Below are 18278 nucleotides of genomic sequence, written 5' to 3' on the forward strand. Positions count from 1 at the left end.
TTGATTATTATATAAAAATACATCTGTTCAACATTTATGATATAAATTGTTTGCTTTCCACATTTAGGAATTTCTTTTATTATTAAAGCAGGATTTTAATGAAAAATACCTCAGGCATAAAATTTTCGAACGGCAATATACTCTGTTTATAAATAATTGATTCATTTGTATTAACAGATTCAGAGATCAAACCTTCGAGAAAATGACAAACAAATAAAGCAACAACTAGACCTGGCAGAACTCTTAGTCAATAAAGGTGTGTCCTACACTGTTAAAAATAACAACGGAAAACTACCGCAGGAACTGCCTTCTGCAGAGAAATTGAAAGAAGAATTTACTGCTATAATAGTTTTAAGGTATGCAATTAAATATAGATTGTAAGATACCATTTTTGTCTCTCCTTGATGGAGTCAAAAAGTGAGACTTAGGTTACTAAGCCAGTGGCGTCAACAATTAGTTAATGTTTATGATTAGGTCAGTTCAAGGATAACCACTTATGATATTTGTTATGCAGTTGTATCAGCATTATTTGGCCCTGTACCTTTAGTCATGTTTCATTGACTTTGAATATTTTGCACAATTTACATGTGAAGGTATTGCTATTTTAATTTCAACATTTGTGTTTTAATATAAAAAAAATACAGGCGAGACATATCTCTGAGTCAACAGTTACTTCATAATGGCCTTGGTTTCCTCATGATGACTTCAACATTAAACTATTGAGTTTATTATAAATGTTGAAATATTACAAAACTAAATTTTGATCACATATTACAACATGTGGTAACTCAGAGGAGTCAAAATAACTTCTTACTGGAAAACTTGTTTTAGTATTAATATGAAACAAATTAAATTTCCTATAGATATGGGATTGTAAAATAAAGAATGAATACTTCACATTATTTTTTAAACAAAACATCCAAAAAAAAAAAAAAAAAAAACATTGTATCATATTTTTACAGTTTCAATTTTAGGAATCAAAATAGTCTGCTGAATTATGTTATAAGCTTTTATTTATACTTTTTCTTTGAAACAGCTTTTTTCAGGAGAAGGGCAATAAAATGCCTCTGCATATTTCAAATCAGTAGTAAACATTATAATATTGAAATTAAAAGACCCTTTATATTTTATATATGTAGAACTCAAATCTATGGTGGGTTCCATATCTATGGCAGATTTCAAATCTATGGCAAATATGATGTCACAAACGCCATACAAATCATAAATCTATGGCAGTTTTTGTTTTCTCCAAATCTATTGCAGATTTTGAAAAAACATAATTGTCTGGGGAAAAGTGTAAACTATAGCGTCATAATTATATAATGTCATATTACCCGGGACTCGCAGAGTTTTACAAACAAATACACAGGGAAACACTTTTCCCTCTTGGTTGTTTACAAGAAGATTTTGTCTTTTATCCAGAGGAGGGACAATATGTGTAATACTGTCCTAATCAGGCAATGAATAAAGGCACCACTGTTTTTAGAAGCGAATATTTATTAAATCGTTATCAGTAAAAAAAGATTTATTAACGCCCAAATAAATATTATGTAAAAAGGCAAATTGTTTAATTCTTTTTATTCAAACTGCATTTTGGTTTGTTAAAAGACTTTCATTTTGACTAATGGTTGAATGACTGGGTTGAACAGGTTCCATGCACAAAGGAAGAAATGCTAATTCTCCTGGGGTACATCATTTCACTTCTAAAGTTTGTTTCAGTGTATATGATTTCCTCACTTAAGAAATGTTATGGTCGCCATCAAGATTTTGGAAGCTCCATTTCACAAATAGTTATGAATATGCTTCCGTCGTCGTACTCCTAATCTGTTTTTCTAATACTGACTTTAACTTACTACTGCCTTTTTCGTTACCTTTGGACATTGGTACGGGTGCCACATTCATATCATGTCATAGATTTGGAAACTAGAAAATCCGCCATTGATTAGATCATTAGAAAAATTGTCATAAAATTGGATTTTAAAAAATCTGCTATAGATTTAAGATGGCATGACATCATATTTACCATTTGGAATCTGCCATGGATCTGGAACCCGCCATGGATGTGAGTCCTACATATATACTGCTGACCAAACAATTGAACAACTAACTATAATCACACATAGAAAAAAAAGTAAAAATATACAGTAAAAACTGTATATCAAGGTCACCCTCCAAACCAGAAAAAAATGACCTTATAAGAAATATGACTTTTGAATTAAGGTACAAAATGCATAGGTATTACAACAGTGCGACAAGGAGAAGGTGACGTGCCAAGACAGGATTTTGCTTCAGTGAGCTGGTGACCTTAATTGCAGATAGGACTTAGATATTACAACAAGGACAAGAAGGAAGAGACCGTGGAATGTTGAAATGATTTAGTTATTGTGATCATTAAAATTATATCTTATTGTAGATCGAGTAGAGAACAGCACCAGTTATGTCCCTTGTGTGAAGAAGAAGGTAACGAGGTGTATGCTGTATTTGTGGTACAGCCGTGTGGATGTTCTCTTTGTAATGGATGTTTCAATCCTAAGTTCAAACGATGCCCTAACTGTGGTAAAAGTATACAGTCATCCACAAAACTCAAGAGGAAGTAATCTTTCAGAACTGTGGTGAAAAATTTGTTGTTTTGAGTCAATCTGATTGAAATTGAGTAATTTTTTTTTCTAACTATTTATTCTGTGGCATAATATGTAAAAATGACAAATTGGTAAAATTGACAAATGATGTTGTGTTATGGATGGAAGCAATGTCTTTTACAAGCTTGCTGAGACTGCACAAAGTAATTAAGTTGTTGTATTAGTCCTTTGTATTGGTGCATTGTATTGGTCCTTTGTATTGGTCCTTTGTATTGGTGCATTGTATTGGTCCTTTGTATTGGTCCTTTGTATTGGTGCATTGTATTGGTCCTTTGTATTGGTCCTTTGTATTGGTCCTTTGTATTGGTGCATTGTATTGGTCCTTTGTATTGGTCCTTTGTATTGGTGCATTGCATTGGTCCTTTGAATTGGTTCTTTCATCAGTGCATTGTGTTTATTGAAGAAGAAAATTGAATTGAAATATAAATGTAATAGTTGGAACTATAATAGAAACAGAAAGGAATTACAGCATTGCTGAATATTTCTGATCTATTTTTGTGCTTATTGTTAGTAAAATATAAAATCAAAACATTGTATGATTATTCCCCTTATACTGCAACTCTAGAAAATATTTCTATATTGGACAAAAGTATTTTTATGTTGAAAATAAAGATTTTGGTCATGAAGGGATGATAAAAATGCTTTTATGTAATTGGTACAATTTTGATGGCATATCATTTCTTATCTCTCTGAAGATGTCTCTTTTTGATGTTGTTGGTCTTGATCATCCATACCCAAAATCTCCTCTTATTCGTATCGTACACTTTAAGAAAAGTAGAATTCAGTGAAAACAGTTAGACTTCAGAGGCAACACTTTTAATGACATTATTGTACATTATTAAATGCTTTTTTATACATTGCAGTTTACTGATCTTTTAAATTTTGTTGGTTAAAAGCTCTACAGAGTAAATGTTACTTGTATCAATTTGTACCTCTTTGCAGGTAGCAGTATGAGTTAAATTGTATATGGTTATGATATTCTATGAATGCAAATAAAAGTGTTATATAAATCTTATTTAGTTGTTAATTCTACCAGTGTCACAAATATTTGGTCTTTCGATCATTCAACAATTTACCAGACATTAGGTCTAATATTGAATTCTACAATTTACCAGACATTAGGTCTAATAATGAATTCTACAATCTACCAGACATTAGGTCTAATAATGAATTCAACAATTTACCAGACATTAGGTCTAATAATGAATTCTACAATTTACCAGACATTAGGTCTAATAATGAATTCTACAATTTACCAGACATTAGGTCTAATAATGAATTCTACAATTTACCAGACATCAGGTCTAATAATGAATTCTAGAATTTACCAGACATTAGGTCTAATAATGAATTCTACAATTTACCAGACATAAGGTCTAATGAACATTCTACAATTTACCAAACATTAGGTCTAATAATGAATTCTACAATTTACCAGACATAAGGTCTAATGAACATTCTACAATTTACTAGACATTAGGTCTAATAATGAATTCTACAATTTACCAGACATTGGGTCTAAAAAGCATTCTACAATTAATCAGACATTCTGGGTCTAATAAACATTCTACAATTTACCAGACATGCAGGATCTAATAAGGTTTCTACAATTTACCAGACATGCTGGGTCTTTTAAACATTCTACAATTTACCAGGCATGCAGGGGTCTTATAAGCATTCTACAATTTACCAGACATGCAGGGTCTAATAAGGTTTCTATAATTTATCAGACATGCAAGGTCTAATAAGCATTCTACAATTTACCAGACATGCAGGGTCTAATGAGGTTTCTACAATTTAGCAGACATGCAGGGTCTAATAAGGTTTCTACAATTTACCAAACATGCAGGGTCTAATAAGGCTTCTACAATTTACCAGACATGCTGGGTCTAATAAGCATTCTACAATTCACCAAGCATACAGGGTCTAATAATAATTTTACAATTAACCAGACATGCAGGATCTAATAAGGTTTTTACAATTTACCAGACATGCAGGGTATAATAAGCATTCTACAATTTACCAGACATGCAGGGTCTAATAAGGCTTCTACAATTTACCAGACATGCTGGGTCAAATAAGCATTCTACAATTTACCAGACATGCAGGGTCTTATAAGCATTCTACAATTTACCAGACATGCGGAGTCTAATAAGCATTCTACAATTTACCAGACATGCGGAGTCTAATAAGCATTCTTCAATTTACCAGACATGCAGGGTCTAATGAGGTTTCTACAATTTAGCAAACATGCAGGGTCTAATAAGTTTTCTACAATTTACCAAACATGCAGGGTCTAATAAGGCTTCTACAATTTACCAGACATGCTGGGTCTAATAAGCATTCTACAATTTACCAAGCATGCAGGGTCTAATAATAATTCTACAATTTACTAGACATGCAGGATCTAATAAGGTTTTTACAATTAACCAGATATGCAGGGTCTAATAAGGCTTCTACAATTTACCAGACATGCTGGGTCTAATAAGCATTCTACAATTTACCAGACATGCAGGGTCTAATAAGGTTTCTACAATTTACCAGACATGCAGGGTCTAATAAGCATTCTACAATTTACCAGACATGCTGAGTCTAATAAGGCTTCTACAATTTACCAGACATGCTGGGTCTAATAAGCATTCTATAATTTACCAGACATGCAGGGTCTGATAAGCATTCTACAATTTACCAAATATTTAGTCTGATAAGTGTTCTACAATTAACCAGATATTTGATTTGAAAAACATTCAGCCATTTACCAGATTTTAAACTGATAAGTCACAGACAAATTGACAACGAAATGGTAAAAATGAAAACATAAATAAAATCTACAAAACACAACATAGAAAACTAAAAACAGAGCAATATGAACCCCACCAAAAACCGGGAGAAATCTCAGATGCTCTGAAAGGGTAAACAAATCCTGTCCACAAAATGTTTGATTTTATAATCATTCTCAATTCCTCAAAATTTGGTTCGATTTACATATGATACTTATGATGTAATAAACATGCAATTTACCCTACATTCGGTGTAATGAACATTTTATAATTTATCCAGCGTAAGGTATAATATGATTCTTAAGTTTACCAGAAATATATGATTTTGTAAAAGAGAGACGAAAGATACTAAAGGAACATTCAAACCCACATGTCGAAAATAAACTGACAACGCCATGGCATAAAAAGGACAAACAGACAAACAACAGTACACAAAATACAACATAGAAAACTAAAGACTGAGCAACACGAACTCCACCAAAACCTGGGGGTGATCTCAAGTGCTTTGGAAGGGTAATCAGATCCTGCACCACATGTGGCACCTGTCGTGTTAGTACAAACCCGGTAATAAGTCTAATTCGGTAGGTCACATTAGGGGAAAATGGGACGGGATTGTAGTTACGACATTTGGAACATATCCGCTATTATCTGTGAAACGGATATTCCATAACGGTTAACCAACTCGTGATGGCGTCCGTAAAATTTACGAAGGGATGATTTCAACTTCACAACTTGAAAATCTTGGTTTAATAGCTTTCTTGTGAGCGCAACCCTCTATCAAGGAAATCATGATAGGAAACACAAGCCCTGGAATATCATATCAACTGAGAGATATATACTCCTTATGCAGGCGCTGCTGAAATGTTGCTACATAGAAATGAAAAGTTCACAATTGGGAAGCTAAAATCATCTCTTTTGTCGTAAAGTTTTACTTTCAACCGACCCTCATTGTCAATTTCTAGACGAAAGTCAAGATGTAAGGCAGACTTAAATGTAACTGTTGTATCCTTTATCTCAAGTTCGATGGGATAGATGCGTTCAACATAGTCACCAAATTTTGAATTATTTAGTGAGAGAACATCATCTATATAGCGGAAAGTAAAGTTAAAGGACACTGGTAACTTAATTTCTTTCTTCCTAAGAAGTTTCTGTATGAAGCCAGCCTCATATGAATAAAGGACAAGTCGACAAGAAGAGGGCATAGTTGGTTCCCATGGGAATGTCGATTGTTTGTTGAAAAACACGTCCTCCAAACGTAACAAATATGTTGTCAATCAAGAAATCAAGCATCTTGATAATGTCAGTTTTAGAAAATTTTTTGTTTGAATTAGAGTGATTTTTTACAAAGTAGGATGTATCCCTCCCTAAGACGAGGTACTTGTACCTACGTTGGCCATTCTTTTTTATGAAACAAAGCAGAACTAACTCTTTCAATTTGTCTTTTAGTTTTGAATGGGAAATAACTGTGTAAAGTGTAGAAAAGTCAAATGTTTTAATACTATTGCAAGATGAAAGAGTCTTATATTGTATGTACTCTAAAAGATCTTTGGACTACCCATGAAGGTCTCACACGGTCGGAAGATATTTGGTTTGAAAACATAAGACATTTAACAAGATATTTGGTTTTGTATACATTCTGTGATTTACCACACCTGGCAGAATTTTTCAAGGCTTCAAATTAAAAAAATGATATTGGATTTTAAGTATCATTCTAAAACAAAATTTAAAGTGATTCACATGAATGGAGAACTTGTAAACATTTTAATAAGTTATTCATTAGACTTAGATTTGGGAATATACCAAGAAGCAGGTATATATGCTTCTTCTTGTACTGCCTGTTTCTATAAACAAATTGGCTACAGAATTACTAAGATATGCACAGCATACCATGTATTTTTATCTCTATTTATAAAAATTTCATTGTGTTTGTATAAATTTTAAATTTTACATAAAGAAATACCTGAACCAAGTCAGGAATATGACAATTGTTTTCAATTCGCTTGATGTGTTTGAGCTTTTGATTTTGACATTTGACATCATCATATCTTTACTGTGGGGCTACATTGTTTTTGGTTTCTCAATATAATTGTTTAACACTCTTATGTCTTGAATAATCTTATTGTTAACGGAATTGAAAATTTCTTTAAATCAGTGAAGTTTTGTAATCCAACCAGATTCAAAACTGCTTTTATCTTTGTTTATAGGTTGATTGATAACGTTTTATTTTGTCAGTTTTTATAGACTTCCCCTTTTTGAAATTACCTATGAGATCTGTATTTTTGATATACTTTTTTTTTATAGATTATGAAGATTACGAGATTTGAACTACTGTGGCCTCAATGTATGCAAATTCTCTTATCATACAGACACTATCACTAACTTTGGGATTGCCAGTCTCGTTCTGATATAAAAACTATAATCTTACTAGAAATCAAAACTTGATACCTTGTGTTTATGAGTCTTTTTTTTCCTTAAATCATTATCTTTTAAATAAGGCTTTGTAAATCTTGAATGACTGTCATTGGAAGTTCTTGTGTAAGAAAAGCATATTTATAGTTTCAAAACTTGGAGATCCTGGTTTGAAAGCCAAGTTTGTACAAAAATAAATATTTTCGTTTCCTTGGTTTCTAAATCTGCACGATTTCTCACATACACGTAAACACAATTTAAACAATACTAACTAAAATGGAAGCTGTAGAATACAAATTACTACGAGTATATTTCATTTGTCATCACAATTTTGTCCTTCATCCTGCGTTAATAACTCATCACCGAAAACAGTTATAGATAGACTGTCATTTAGAACACAACTTATGTCACTATTGTGAAACTACCTACTTACCATTACCATGAGGCACATGAATTGTATATATGGTTCATGTTGATCGCTCTTTATTTGTATGCATTTTGGAAGTTTATTTGAACAAAAGAATATCTTGGGTACACACCAATGATATATCAACACAATACATCTTGAGATCAACATACTGTCGGAATAAAACAAAGATAATAAATTAAACTCAGACTATCAAAGATCTGACATCAACCTCAAATTTTTAATATACTATTTCAAAAATACCCATAAGATCTGACATAAGTTATCACTTGGGTTTGAATACCATGACTATGTGGCGATACCAGATCGCTTTTGTTTAGATTTCATCTCTCGTCTTAACATGCTTAAGTATTAATATCTCATCAAAGATATCAGGCTTATAATTTGGTACGTCATACGAGCGTTTCGTCTACATGCACAAGACTCACAAGTGGTGCTCGATTCAAAACAGTTGGAAGGCCAAATAATAAAAACAAATTAAATAAAAATTGCATTGAAAACCGAAAATTCCGTATGTATTTATATCGCTTTCTATGGTCAATTCAGGAAATACGTGTAATTCCTAGTCAATTTAAAGATTTCATGTAACCCCTAGAATTTCAGTAATCACATGTAACTCCTGCAAGACATAATTAATTTTATCAAAAAAAGTTAAATCAACAAAAATACTGAACTCCGAGGAAAATTCAAAAAGGAAAGTCCCTAATCAAATGGCAAAAGCTCAAACACATCAAACGAATGGATAACAACTGTCATATTCCTGACTTGGTACAGGCATTTTCTTATGATATTCCCACATGTTAAGCGTATAAAATAAAATTTGAAAAATTGGTGTGGCGGCATGGTAAGTAACATTTTCATCCTTTACGACAGACAAACATAGCTGGGGAAGTATTTTCAAAAGAGGTTGCGTATTTATGTATACCAAATGAAACTAACACATCCAACTGCTGTGGTTAACACAGTGCGATTTGAACTATACCTTTTCATTAATCCCATTTGGTGCCAACGTTTTTTTTTTCAAATATTCAAATTCTTTCCCTAGACAAAGCAGTGTTGTGGTTAATGATGGTAATAGCCAGTCGATTGAGATCTGCCTTATTGAGGCCAGCAGATCTCAAATGTCCACTGAGAGGAAGGTCAGGCTTGCATTCATAGTCACTACGATAGCCGTTCATACGTTTGTGAAATGGCTGTTCTGACTCACCAACATTACACTGTTTACCATATCTATACTGTTGGAGTATTTGTAGTTTTGCAAGTCACATTGCAAAATATGGTGTATTTGTACCAGTGTAGTGACTGTCAAAAGTCTAGGTATTCAGTATTTGCATGCAAGTCAGACATCGTTTGTTTCCATTTTCCAGAACCCTTGCAAGAGACAGCAGACGAAGAACCTAGTTTAGTGGATAATACTGGTTTATTTTTATTTTTATATACATATATCGGAGTCTAACGACTGAACAGCAAAAACAAACAAAATTATAAAAGTCGTTGCATAAACCTTAAGACTTTTATATATATTGTCTATGTAATCACAAAATGGAAGGCTGAAAAAGTCAAAATCTACCGAAGTTTTGTAAAAACTTAATAATTTCAGCAGCCGACAAAATCAACATTTCCATCCTCGTCATTCGGTTTCTTGTTAATAGTTGTCACATTGGCAATCTTACAACATTACGTTTGTATTTAAAAAACAGCGATCACTACAAAAAATAAAACATCGAGCCCTTAGACTAGAAGTGTACCGCCCGAATTCATTGATTTCTTGGATTAACAGTCCATTAACAGTGGCATTGTCCAATAGACAGTCCGCAGGGCTAACAGTCTTTCAACAGTGGTATCGCCTCTTGATAGGCCTCGGGTTTTAACACCATTGGTTTATTGTTCAACTGATAAACTTCAGCAATTAAGAGTATCCCATTGTTAATATTAGTAAAGGTAAATCATGTTTTTGATTCGCATTCCTGCTTTTTTCAGAACAAACACTTTGGAGAACCAAAAAGGTATCAATACATGGAAAATACAAGCCCCAAAGGGATTTACCGATACGACATATCAGGGATTGCGTTTTCTATCATTATTTCCTTGATAGGGGGTTGCTGATCACAAGGAATCTATGAAACAAAGAGTTCCAAGTGTTGAAGTTAAAATAATCCATCCGAAAATTTTACGGACGCCATCACTAGTTGGTTGGCCGTTATGGAATATCTGTTTCACAGATGACGATGGATTTGTTGCGATCGTCGTCACCACAATCCATGAATGTGACCTACCGAATTAGACGTATCAGCGGGTTGTACTTACACAAGCAACACAACGGGTGCCACATGTGGGCCAAGATCTGCTTACCCTTCCGGAGCACCTGATATCACCCCTCGGTTTTTTGTGGGGTTCTTGTTGTTCAGTCGTAAGTTTCCTATGTTGTGTTTCGTGTACTGTTGCTTGTTGTTTGGTCTTTTTCTTATTTTCAGTCATGGCGGTGCACTATATGTTCGACTTTCGCTTCTCATTTAAAACAAGTCTACCAGAATTTGTTTTTCTTTAAAGAAATCTGCTTAACATGCTTTTTAAAAAAAGTAAGTAAATATCAAGTGACAATCTAAATCAAAATACAAAAATGGCATAACAAATTAAAACCGACAAACTACAGAAAAGACAATTAACAGCCTTCAAAGACACAAAACATAAAATTAAAGATCAAGCAAAGCATAAGCATCACGCTTTTTCATCAGAATGAATACAAAATAAGATGTGAAAATTTTATTTTATTGATTTAAAGCAATAAAATCGAAAAAAAAACAGACAACACAGACATGGATTTAATGTAATCATACAAAACAAGCATCACACTATTTCATCAAAATAAATACAAAATAAGATGTGAAAATTTCATTTTATTGATTTAAAGCAATATAATCGAAAAATAAACAGACAACACAGACATTGATTTAATGTAATTAAACAAAAACAATTGCATTATGAAAAGTGACAAAACTAATCTTTTAAATATTGGAACTTGAACAAGTTTCTGTCAAAACTTCGCAAAATTGCAGATCTTTGAATTATTATGTTTAGTTAAAAACCAATATTTGGCCTCAGTTTTAATACAGCTTCTCATGTGAACAGATGCAAGGCATGTCACCAGCTTGTTATAATTGAACAATCAAAGAAATTCAATAAACATTTTATGCTAACAATTTTAACGATAATACAAAACATTTATGCTACCCGGGTCCGGATTATGATAAAGGTTTAAATAGTTATTTAAAAGAACAAACGAATATAAAAAAATAATTTGAATGGGCGGCATAAAGGTATCGATCATGATACAGACCATAGAGTACTGATTCGCCATTAGTAATATGAAGGATTCCACCAGTGGAACATGAACTGCTTATCTTTCAGCATCAACTGAGTCAGTTCTCAATTTTGCTGGGCTTCCTGAAAAGTGTTTTGTTAACATTCGATCATCAAGCATTGTGCAAAATTGTTCAATACATCATATAAGCAAACTTCATTTTAAAAACTCACTAGCAAAGACATCTTTCATACCTTACATTTGCAGCGTTAGAGTTCAGGGTTCAGTGGCCAAATAGAATAACAAGGATTTAAGAAAGTGTAAAAATCACTAAAAAAACATATTGCATGGAAGAATCACGTTTTATTTTTGGCTTTTAGGAAAATAAGAATTCAAGTACTATTCTAATTCAAACTACTGAACATATCTTAATATATATAAGCATACAAATTACAATCCCGCAACAAGTCCATGTCACTATACAAAAACATGTACTTTTATAATAAATTTAAAAATCTGTACAGCACTTCAGCAATAAGTTCATTAATGTATAAAAGGACAAACCTCTAAAAGAAATTCATGCTAGTGTTAAATTTTTTTACTCTGCAAATATGCCATAATAATCATAATAACACACATAATTATAAAACGTATACCAGGAAATTAAGGTATCTCATAATTTCCTTCTACAAAAGGAAATCTTTTACAAATTTACCCAAATCAACAAAATCGCAAAAATAGTTCTTTTTTCATTCATCTCAAACAGACCTCTTGCAGATCAAAAAACGATAATTCAACATCGTACCTGACCCATTACAAAAAAAAAGCAATCATCACAAATCAATAATTCAATAACATATCTGACCTATTCCAGAACTGAAATAAAGTTATCATCAACACTGATTATAAAGATTACAAAGGAAGCATTTCATTAAAATTTGATGAAAAGTAAATATTTAACATCAAACAGAGTTCAATCAGCTTAATTTGTTAAGTTATTTCACGAGAACTCCTTAACTATAACAACTATAAAAACTATTACAGTTAGAACATACCAAGTAGTGAAGTAGTTCAATAGGTCATAGATAATCAGACAATGGTCAATATCAACATAGGTCAAAGATAGTCAGACAATGATCAATGAAAAACTATAGATTGAAGATAAACAGACAATGGTCAATAAAAAACTATAGGTCAAAGATAATCAGACAATGGCCTAAAAACTTTAAGTTCCATAGAATCAGACAATGGTCACTGAAAAACTATAGATCAAAGATAATCAGACAATGGTCAATAAAAAACTATAGGTCAAAGATAATCAGGCAATGGTCAATGAAAAACTATAGTTCAAAGATAATCAGACAATAGTCAATGAAAAACTATAGATCGAAGATAAACAGACAATGGTAAAAAATAAAACTATAGGTCGAAGATAATCAGACAATGGTCAAAAAGGGAAAACTTTACGTCGAAGAGAATCAGACAATGGTCACTGAAAAACTATAGGTCAAAGATAATCAGGCAATGGTCAATGAAAAACTATAGTTCAAAGATAATCATACCAAAATCAGTGAAAAACTATCGTTCAAAGACAATCAGACAATGGTCAATGAAAACTATAGCTCGAGGATAATCAGACAATGGTCAATAGCAACGTAGACCAAAAGAAACGCTTTATTGGAAAAAAAATAATGAAGAATAGGAATTTCAAGATGTTAATTTTGTTATTAAAAAAACATGGTTTTAAAAATTATTGATTTTTTTTTGAAAAACTGAACAATTTCTAAAACAAAACTACTATGTGCAGATCTCTAGTCAGTTGTTTTGTAATTTGTCTAAATTATAATAGTATGAAACTCTGTTTATGCATAGACAAATTTAATATCAATACTTTTTACATATTAAAGACTAGAACATCAGACGTTTTGGGTTGTCCATTTATAGTTATAGCTATATAACACATCCTATTATCAATCTTGTAGAAAACAAATAACTGTATTGCGTATTAATATGGGTTGCATTTTGTAAAAACAGCTGTTTCACAAACCACGCCTCTTTTGGGGAGACATATAATATTCCTAGATATACATACAGATACTGGCCAAATTGAATTCCTAGGAAGACCCAAAGTGAAGGGAGGTGTAGTACAGAATTTTAGTATAAGTTTAAACTCTTAGAAGTTTGATGCATATAAATGTTGAAAATATGCCGCATAGCCCAATGTTTTGACCTTTGAAAAAAAATAGCAGTGCATATAAACTTTCCATTCTAAGATATATTTTTTTACGAAACTTTATAATAAAAGTGGCACAGTTTTAGCCGTAAAAGGGGTTCCTATAGGAAATTACATTGTCTATATTTTCAAAGTGCAACCAAACGTATGGAACATTACGCTTGACATATTGTATAAGTATTTTTTTGGATTTATGTATCCAGTTAATTTAAACTCTTAGTGTGAACGCTTCTGAAAATTTATTTTTTCCAATAATTGCATTTCTAATACTCTGAATTCGTCCATGCATTCTTAGCTAATACTATATTTACTATATATGATTGATTGATTAATTGATTCGTGTATATTACCACTTTCAACACTATTGTGCTATTTCGTGGCGGCAAGTTTTTATTTGTGGAGGGAGCCGGAGTACCCAGAGAGAACCGCCGACCTTCGATAGGAAAACTGACAATCCTAGTCAATTAAGATTGTCAGGCTAGTGATACAGTAGTTCGACTACTTGGAACAGTCGGCCACCGAGGCCCCATATGTACTATATAGCATACCTAATTAACCGAAGTTTTCTGTACTGACATACCTAATTAACTTAATCTCTCTGTACTGGCATATCTAAACAGCTAAAATAGCCGTATTGTTAAGTAAATAATCATATATTAAAAAAAATAAAAAAAACCTTTTTTTGTCCAATTTTGTTTTGTGTGTGTTTTTTACGATGTGTAATACCACCTGTTCATTTTTCGTATCTTTGTTCATAGAAATAAAAAGATGTGGTATGAGTGCCAATAAGACAACTCTCCATCCAAGTCACAATGTGTAAAAAGTTAACAATTATAGGTCAAAGTACGGCCTTCAACACGGAGCATTGGCTCACACCGAACAGCAAGCTATAATTATATATAAAGGGCACCAAAAAGACTAGTATAAAACAATTCAAACAGCAAAACCAACGGTCTAATCTATATAAAAAACGAGAAACGAGAAACACTTCAGAACCACATCAGTATATTTATAATATAATTCAAATCTTTTTTTAAGATTATGCTTCCAATGTCAGACTCACCGCTTCGACAAATAATTATAAGTTATTTCCAATACTTAGTATATTGTGGTGAACAGTATTTAAGAGTATAGCTGCGTTTTTTTTTTATCCCAGCTATTTTCACAAGCTGCGAGTAATGAAGATTGGAAATCAAATCGATTCTGTGGTAATTCTTGTAGCAAATAAGTAACGATTTTATCTTCACCTTGATCGCAGGCCTTTGCCATCCCATCGTTTACATTACAGTTGATAATCACTTTGTCTTTAATGTATATAATAACATTAATTCATCCAAATATGCATGCAGCTGTGAAAATTTTCGGAATATAAAACATATCAAGATCGAACTCTTGTAATAACAGAATTGCAAGATCAGCATTTATGAAGACGAAACTATCTATTTCAAAATCAAAATGCTCTTTTCCAAATTGTTTAAATGATATTTGAACAAGCTCCTAATTACCGGTGGTAGATGACGCCGTTATAGCGACTGCTACATTGCATAAACTTAAGTTCAATGTTTGGATATACTTTACGCTATCGATCCAACCATTTCTACAGGATATTTCCATAACAACATTGATGACAAATAGGTTTTTGTATGACTATTTCTAGTCGTCCATACGAACAGCCTTCATTCATTGCAGATTTTATATCAAACTTGGCGTTTTTTTCCTTAGTTCATATTTTCTTCACAATGTCCAGCCACCCATAACTACAAGATTCAGTTATCGTGGCTTTTACATTGATCATTTTTAGGTCAAGATTACTAACCGCCCAATGGACAATATTTTCTCTTCCGTATTCACAAGCTATTCCTAATTTTGATTGGACCATATTTATATGACCGTATCAACAAAAGCAAATTGAGCTATTTTGTTTATTTCTATTATCAATTCGTCAGAGTTAAGCATAGATAATGTTGTTTTCGTTATAATTGTCCTAGCCAATTGTCTTTTCTCTTCATCTTTCAATAGTCTGTGTTCGTCTGAATATGAATCGGAGTTGACATCAATGGACAGAACGGTTGTCATTGCTTGATTCATATCAATCATTCTGACGTCTGTCGTGTTAAAAAAATGTTGAATTATTGCCTTTTTGGCATACTTACAAGCTTCACGTATGATCAAATTAATATTTAAGCTAGAATTATTTGTATGCTGTAAAAGCATTAAAAAATAATCCCGTCACTGGAATTCCCTGAACCTGCAATGTGAACTGAATTCGAAATATTAAGTAATTCCCTCGGCAGGTTTTCTATCATCCATCTAACAATAGGCTGTTGTTCAATTTAACATGCATTGGGAAATGCTTCGTTTGTTCTGAAATTTGAATGATCAACATTTTTCCAAAGCCATTCAATAATATTTTCTCTGTTATACCTACAAGCAATAGTCATAACGACGTTCATGTCAAACAACCCCTGATCGGCATTGTTCCACAATCATTCTATTGTTGTAGAACTCAATTTACCTCTACAAGCTTAAGTCATTGCTGTGTTCATATCAAATAATTTATTGTCAACATTCTCTATCAACCATTTCACTATGTCAAGGTTTTCCAACCCAGAAGCTTTATTAATTGCTTCCTTCATATCAAATGATTCATTGTCAAAATTCTCTATCAACCATTTCACTGTGTCAATATTTTTCGACCGACAGGCATTGTTCATTGCTTCCTTCATATCAAATGATTTATTGTCAAAATTCTCTATCAACCATTTCACTATGTCAAGGTTTTTTGACCAGCAGGCATTGTTCATTGCTTCCTTCATATCAAATGATTCATTGTCAAAATTCTCTATCAACCATTTCACTGTGTCAATATTTTTCGACCGACAGGCATTGTTCATTGCTTCCTTCATATCAAATGATTTATTGTCAAAATTCTCTATCAACCATTTCACTATGTCAAGGTTTTTTGACCAGCAGGCATTGTTCATTGCTTCCTTCATATCAAATAATTTATTGTCAAAACTCTCTTTCAACCATTTTACTATGTCAAGGTTTTTCGAGCAACAAGCTTTATTCATTGCTTCCGTCATATCAAATACTTTATTGTCAAAATTGTCTATCAACCATTTCACTGTGTCTAGTATACCCATAAGACAGGCATTGTCCATTGCTTCTATCATATCAAATAATTTATTGTCAAAACTCACTATCAACCATTTTACTATGTCAAGGTTTTCCGACCCACAAGCTTCATTCATTGCTTCCTTCATATCAAATAATTTATTGTCAAAGTTTTCTATCAACCATTTCACTGTGTCTAGTTTTCCCATAAGACAGGCATTCGTCATTGCTTCCTTCATATCAAATAATTTATAGTCAAAACTCTCTATCAACCAATTCACTATGTCAAGGTTTTTCGACCAACAAGCTTTAATCATTGCTTCCTTCAAATCAAACAATTTTTTGTCAAAATTCTCTATCAACCATTTCACTGTGTCTAGTGTTCCCATAAGACATGCATTGTCCATTGCTTCCTTCATATCAAATAATTTATTGTCAAAATTCTCTATCAACCATTTGACTACGTCAAGGTTTGGCGACCTACAAGCATTGTTCATTGCTTCTTTCATATTAAATAAATAATTGTCAAAATTCTCTATCAACCATTGCACTGTGTCAAGTGTTCCCATAATACAGGCATTGTTCATTGCTTCCTTCATATCAAATAATTTATTGTCAATATTCACCATCAACCATTTCACTACGTCAAGGTTTGGCGACCTACAAGCATTGTTCATTGCTTCTATCATATTAAATAAATAATTGTCAAAATTATCTATCAACCATGTCACTATGTCAAGGTTTTCCGACATACAAGCATTGTTCATTGCTTCCTTCAGATCAAATGATTTATTGTCAAAATTCTCTATCAACCATTTCACTATGTCAAGGTCTTTCGACCAACAGGCATTGTTCATTGCTTCCTTCATATCAAATAATGTATTGTCAACATTCTCTATCAACCATTGCACTGTGTCAAGTGTTCCCATAATACAGGCATTGTCCATTGCTTCCTTCATATCAAATAACTTATTGTCAATATTCACTATCAACCATTTCACTACGTCAAGGTTTGGCGACCTACAAGCATTGTTCATTGCTTCTATCATATTAAATAAATAATTGTCAAAATAATCTATCAACCATATCACTATGTCAAGGTTTTCCGACCTACAAGCATTGTTCATTGCTTCGTTCAGATCAAATGATTTATTGTCAAAATTCTCTATCAACCATTTCACTATGTCAAGGTCTTTTGACCAACAGGCATTGTTCATTGCTTCCTTCATATCAAATAATGTATTGTCAACATTCTCTATCAACCATTTCACTGTGTCAAGTTTTCCCATAAAACAGGCAATTTTGATTGCTTCCTTCATATCAAATAATTTATTGTCAAAATTCTCTATCAACCATTTCACTACGTCATGGT

The 18278-nt window shown here is 32.4% G+C and overlaps 2 protein-coding genes across 2 annotated transcripts in view; one reads left to right on the top strand and one right to left on the bottom strand.

The window, feature by feature from the left end:
• The window catches only part of LOC127719369 (E3 ubiquitin-protein ligase MIB2-like), a 40272-nt gene extending 36623 nt beyond the window's left edge, over window positions 1-3649 (top strand). Inside the window, exons 26-27 of the mRNA XM_052225471.1 lie at window positions 178-356; window positions 2414-3649. Coding sequence (XP_052081431.1) covers window positions 178-356; window positions 2414-2597 — 363 coding nt within the window. The 3' untranslated portion in view covers window positions 2598-3649. The remainder of the gene's footprint in view (window positions 1-177; window positions 357-2413) is intronic.
• Window positions 3650-16314: 12665 nt separating this feature from the next.
• LOC127720750 (uncharacterized) lies at window positions 16315-17865 on the bottom strand. The gene has a single exon (XM_052227505.1). The coding sequence runs from the start codon at window positions 17863-17865 to the stop codon at window positions 16315-16317; it is 1551 nt and encodes a 516-aa protein (XP_052083465.1).
• Window positions 17866-18278: the final 413 nt, after the last annotated feature.

Source organism: Mytilus californianus, unplaced genomic scaffold, assembly GCF_021869535.1.
Source record: "Mytilus californianus isolate M0D057914Y unplaced genomic scaffold, xbMytCali1.0.p SCAF_11, whole genome shotgun sequence".
Taxonomy (NCBI): Eukaryota; Metazoa; Mollusca; class Bivalvia; order Mytilida; family Mytilidae; genus Mytilus; species Mytilus californianus.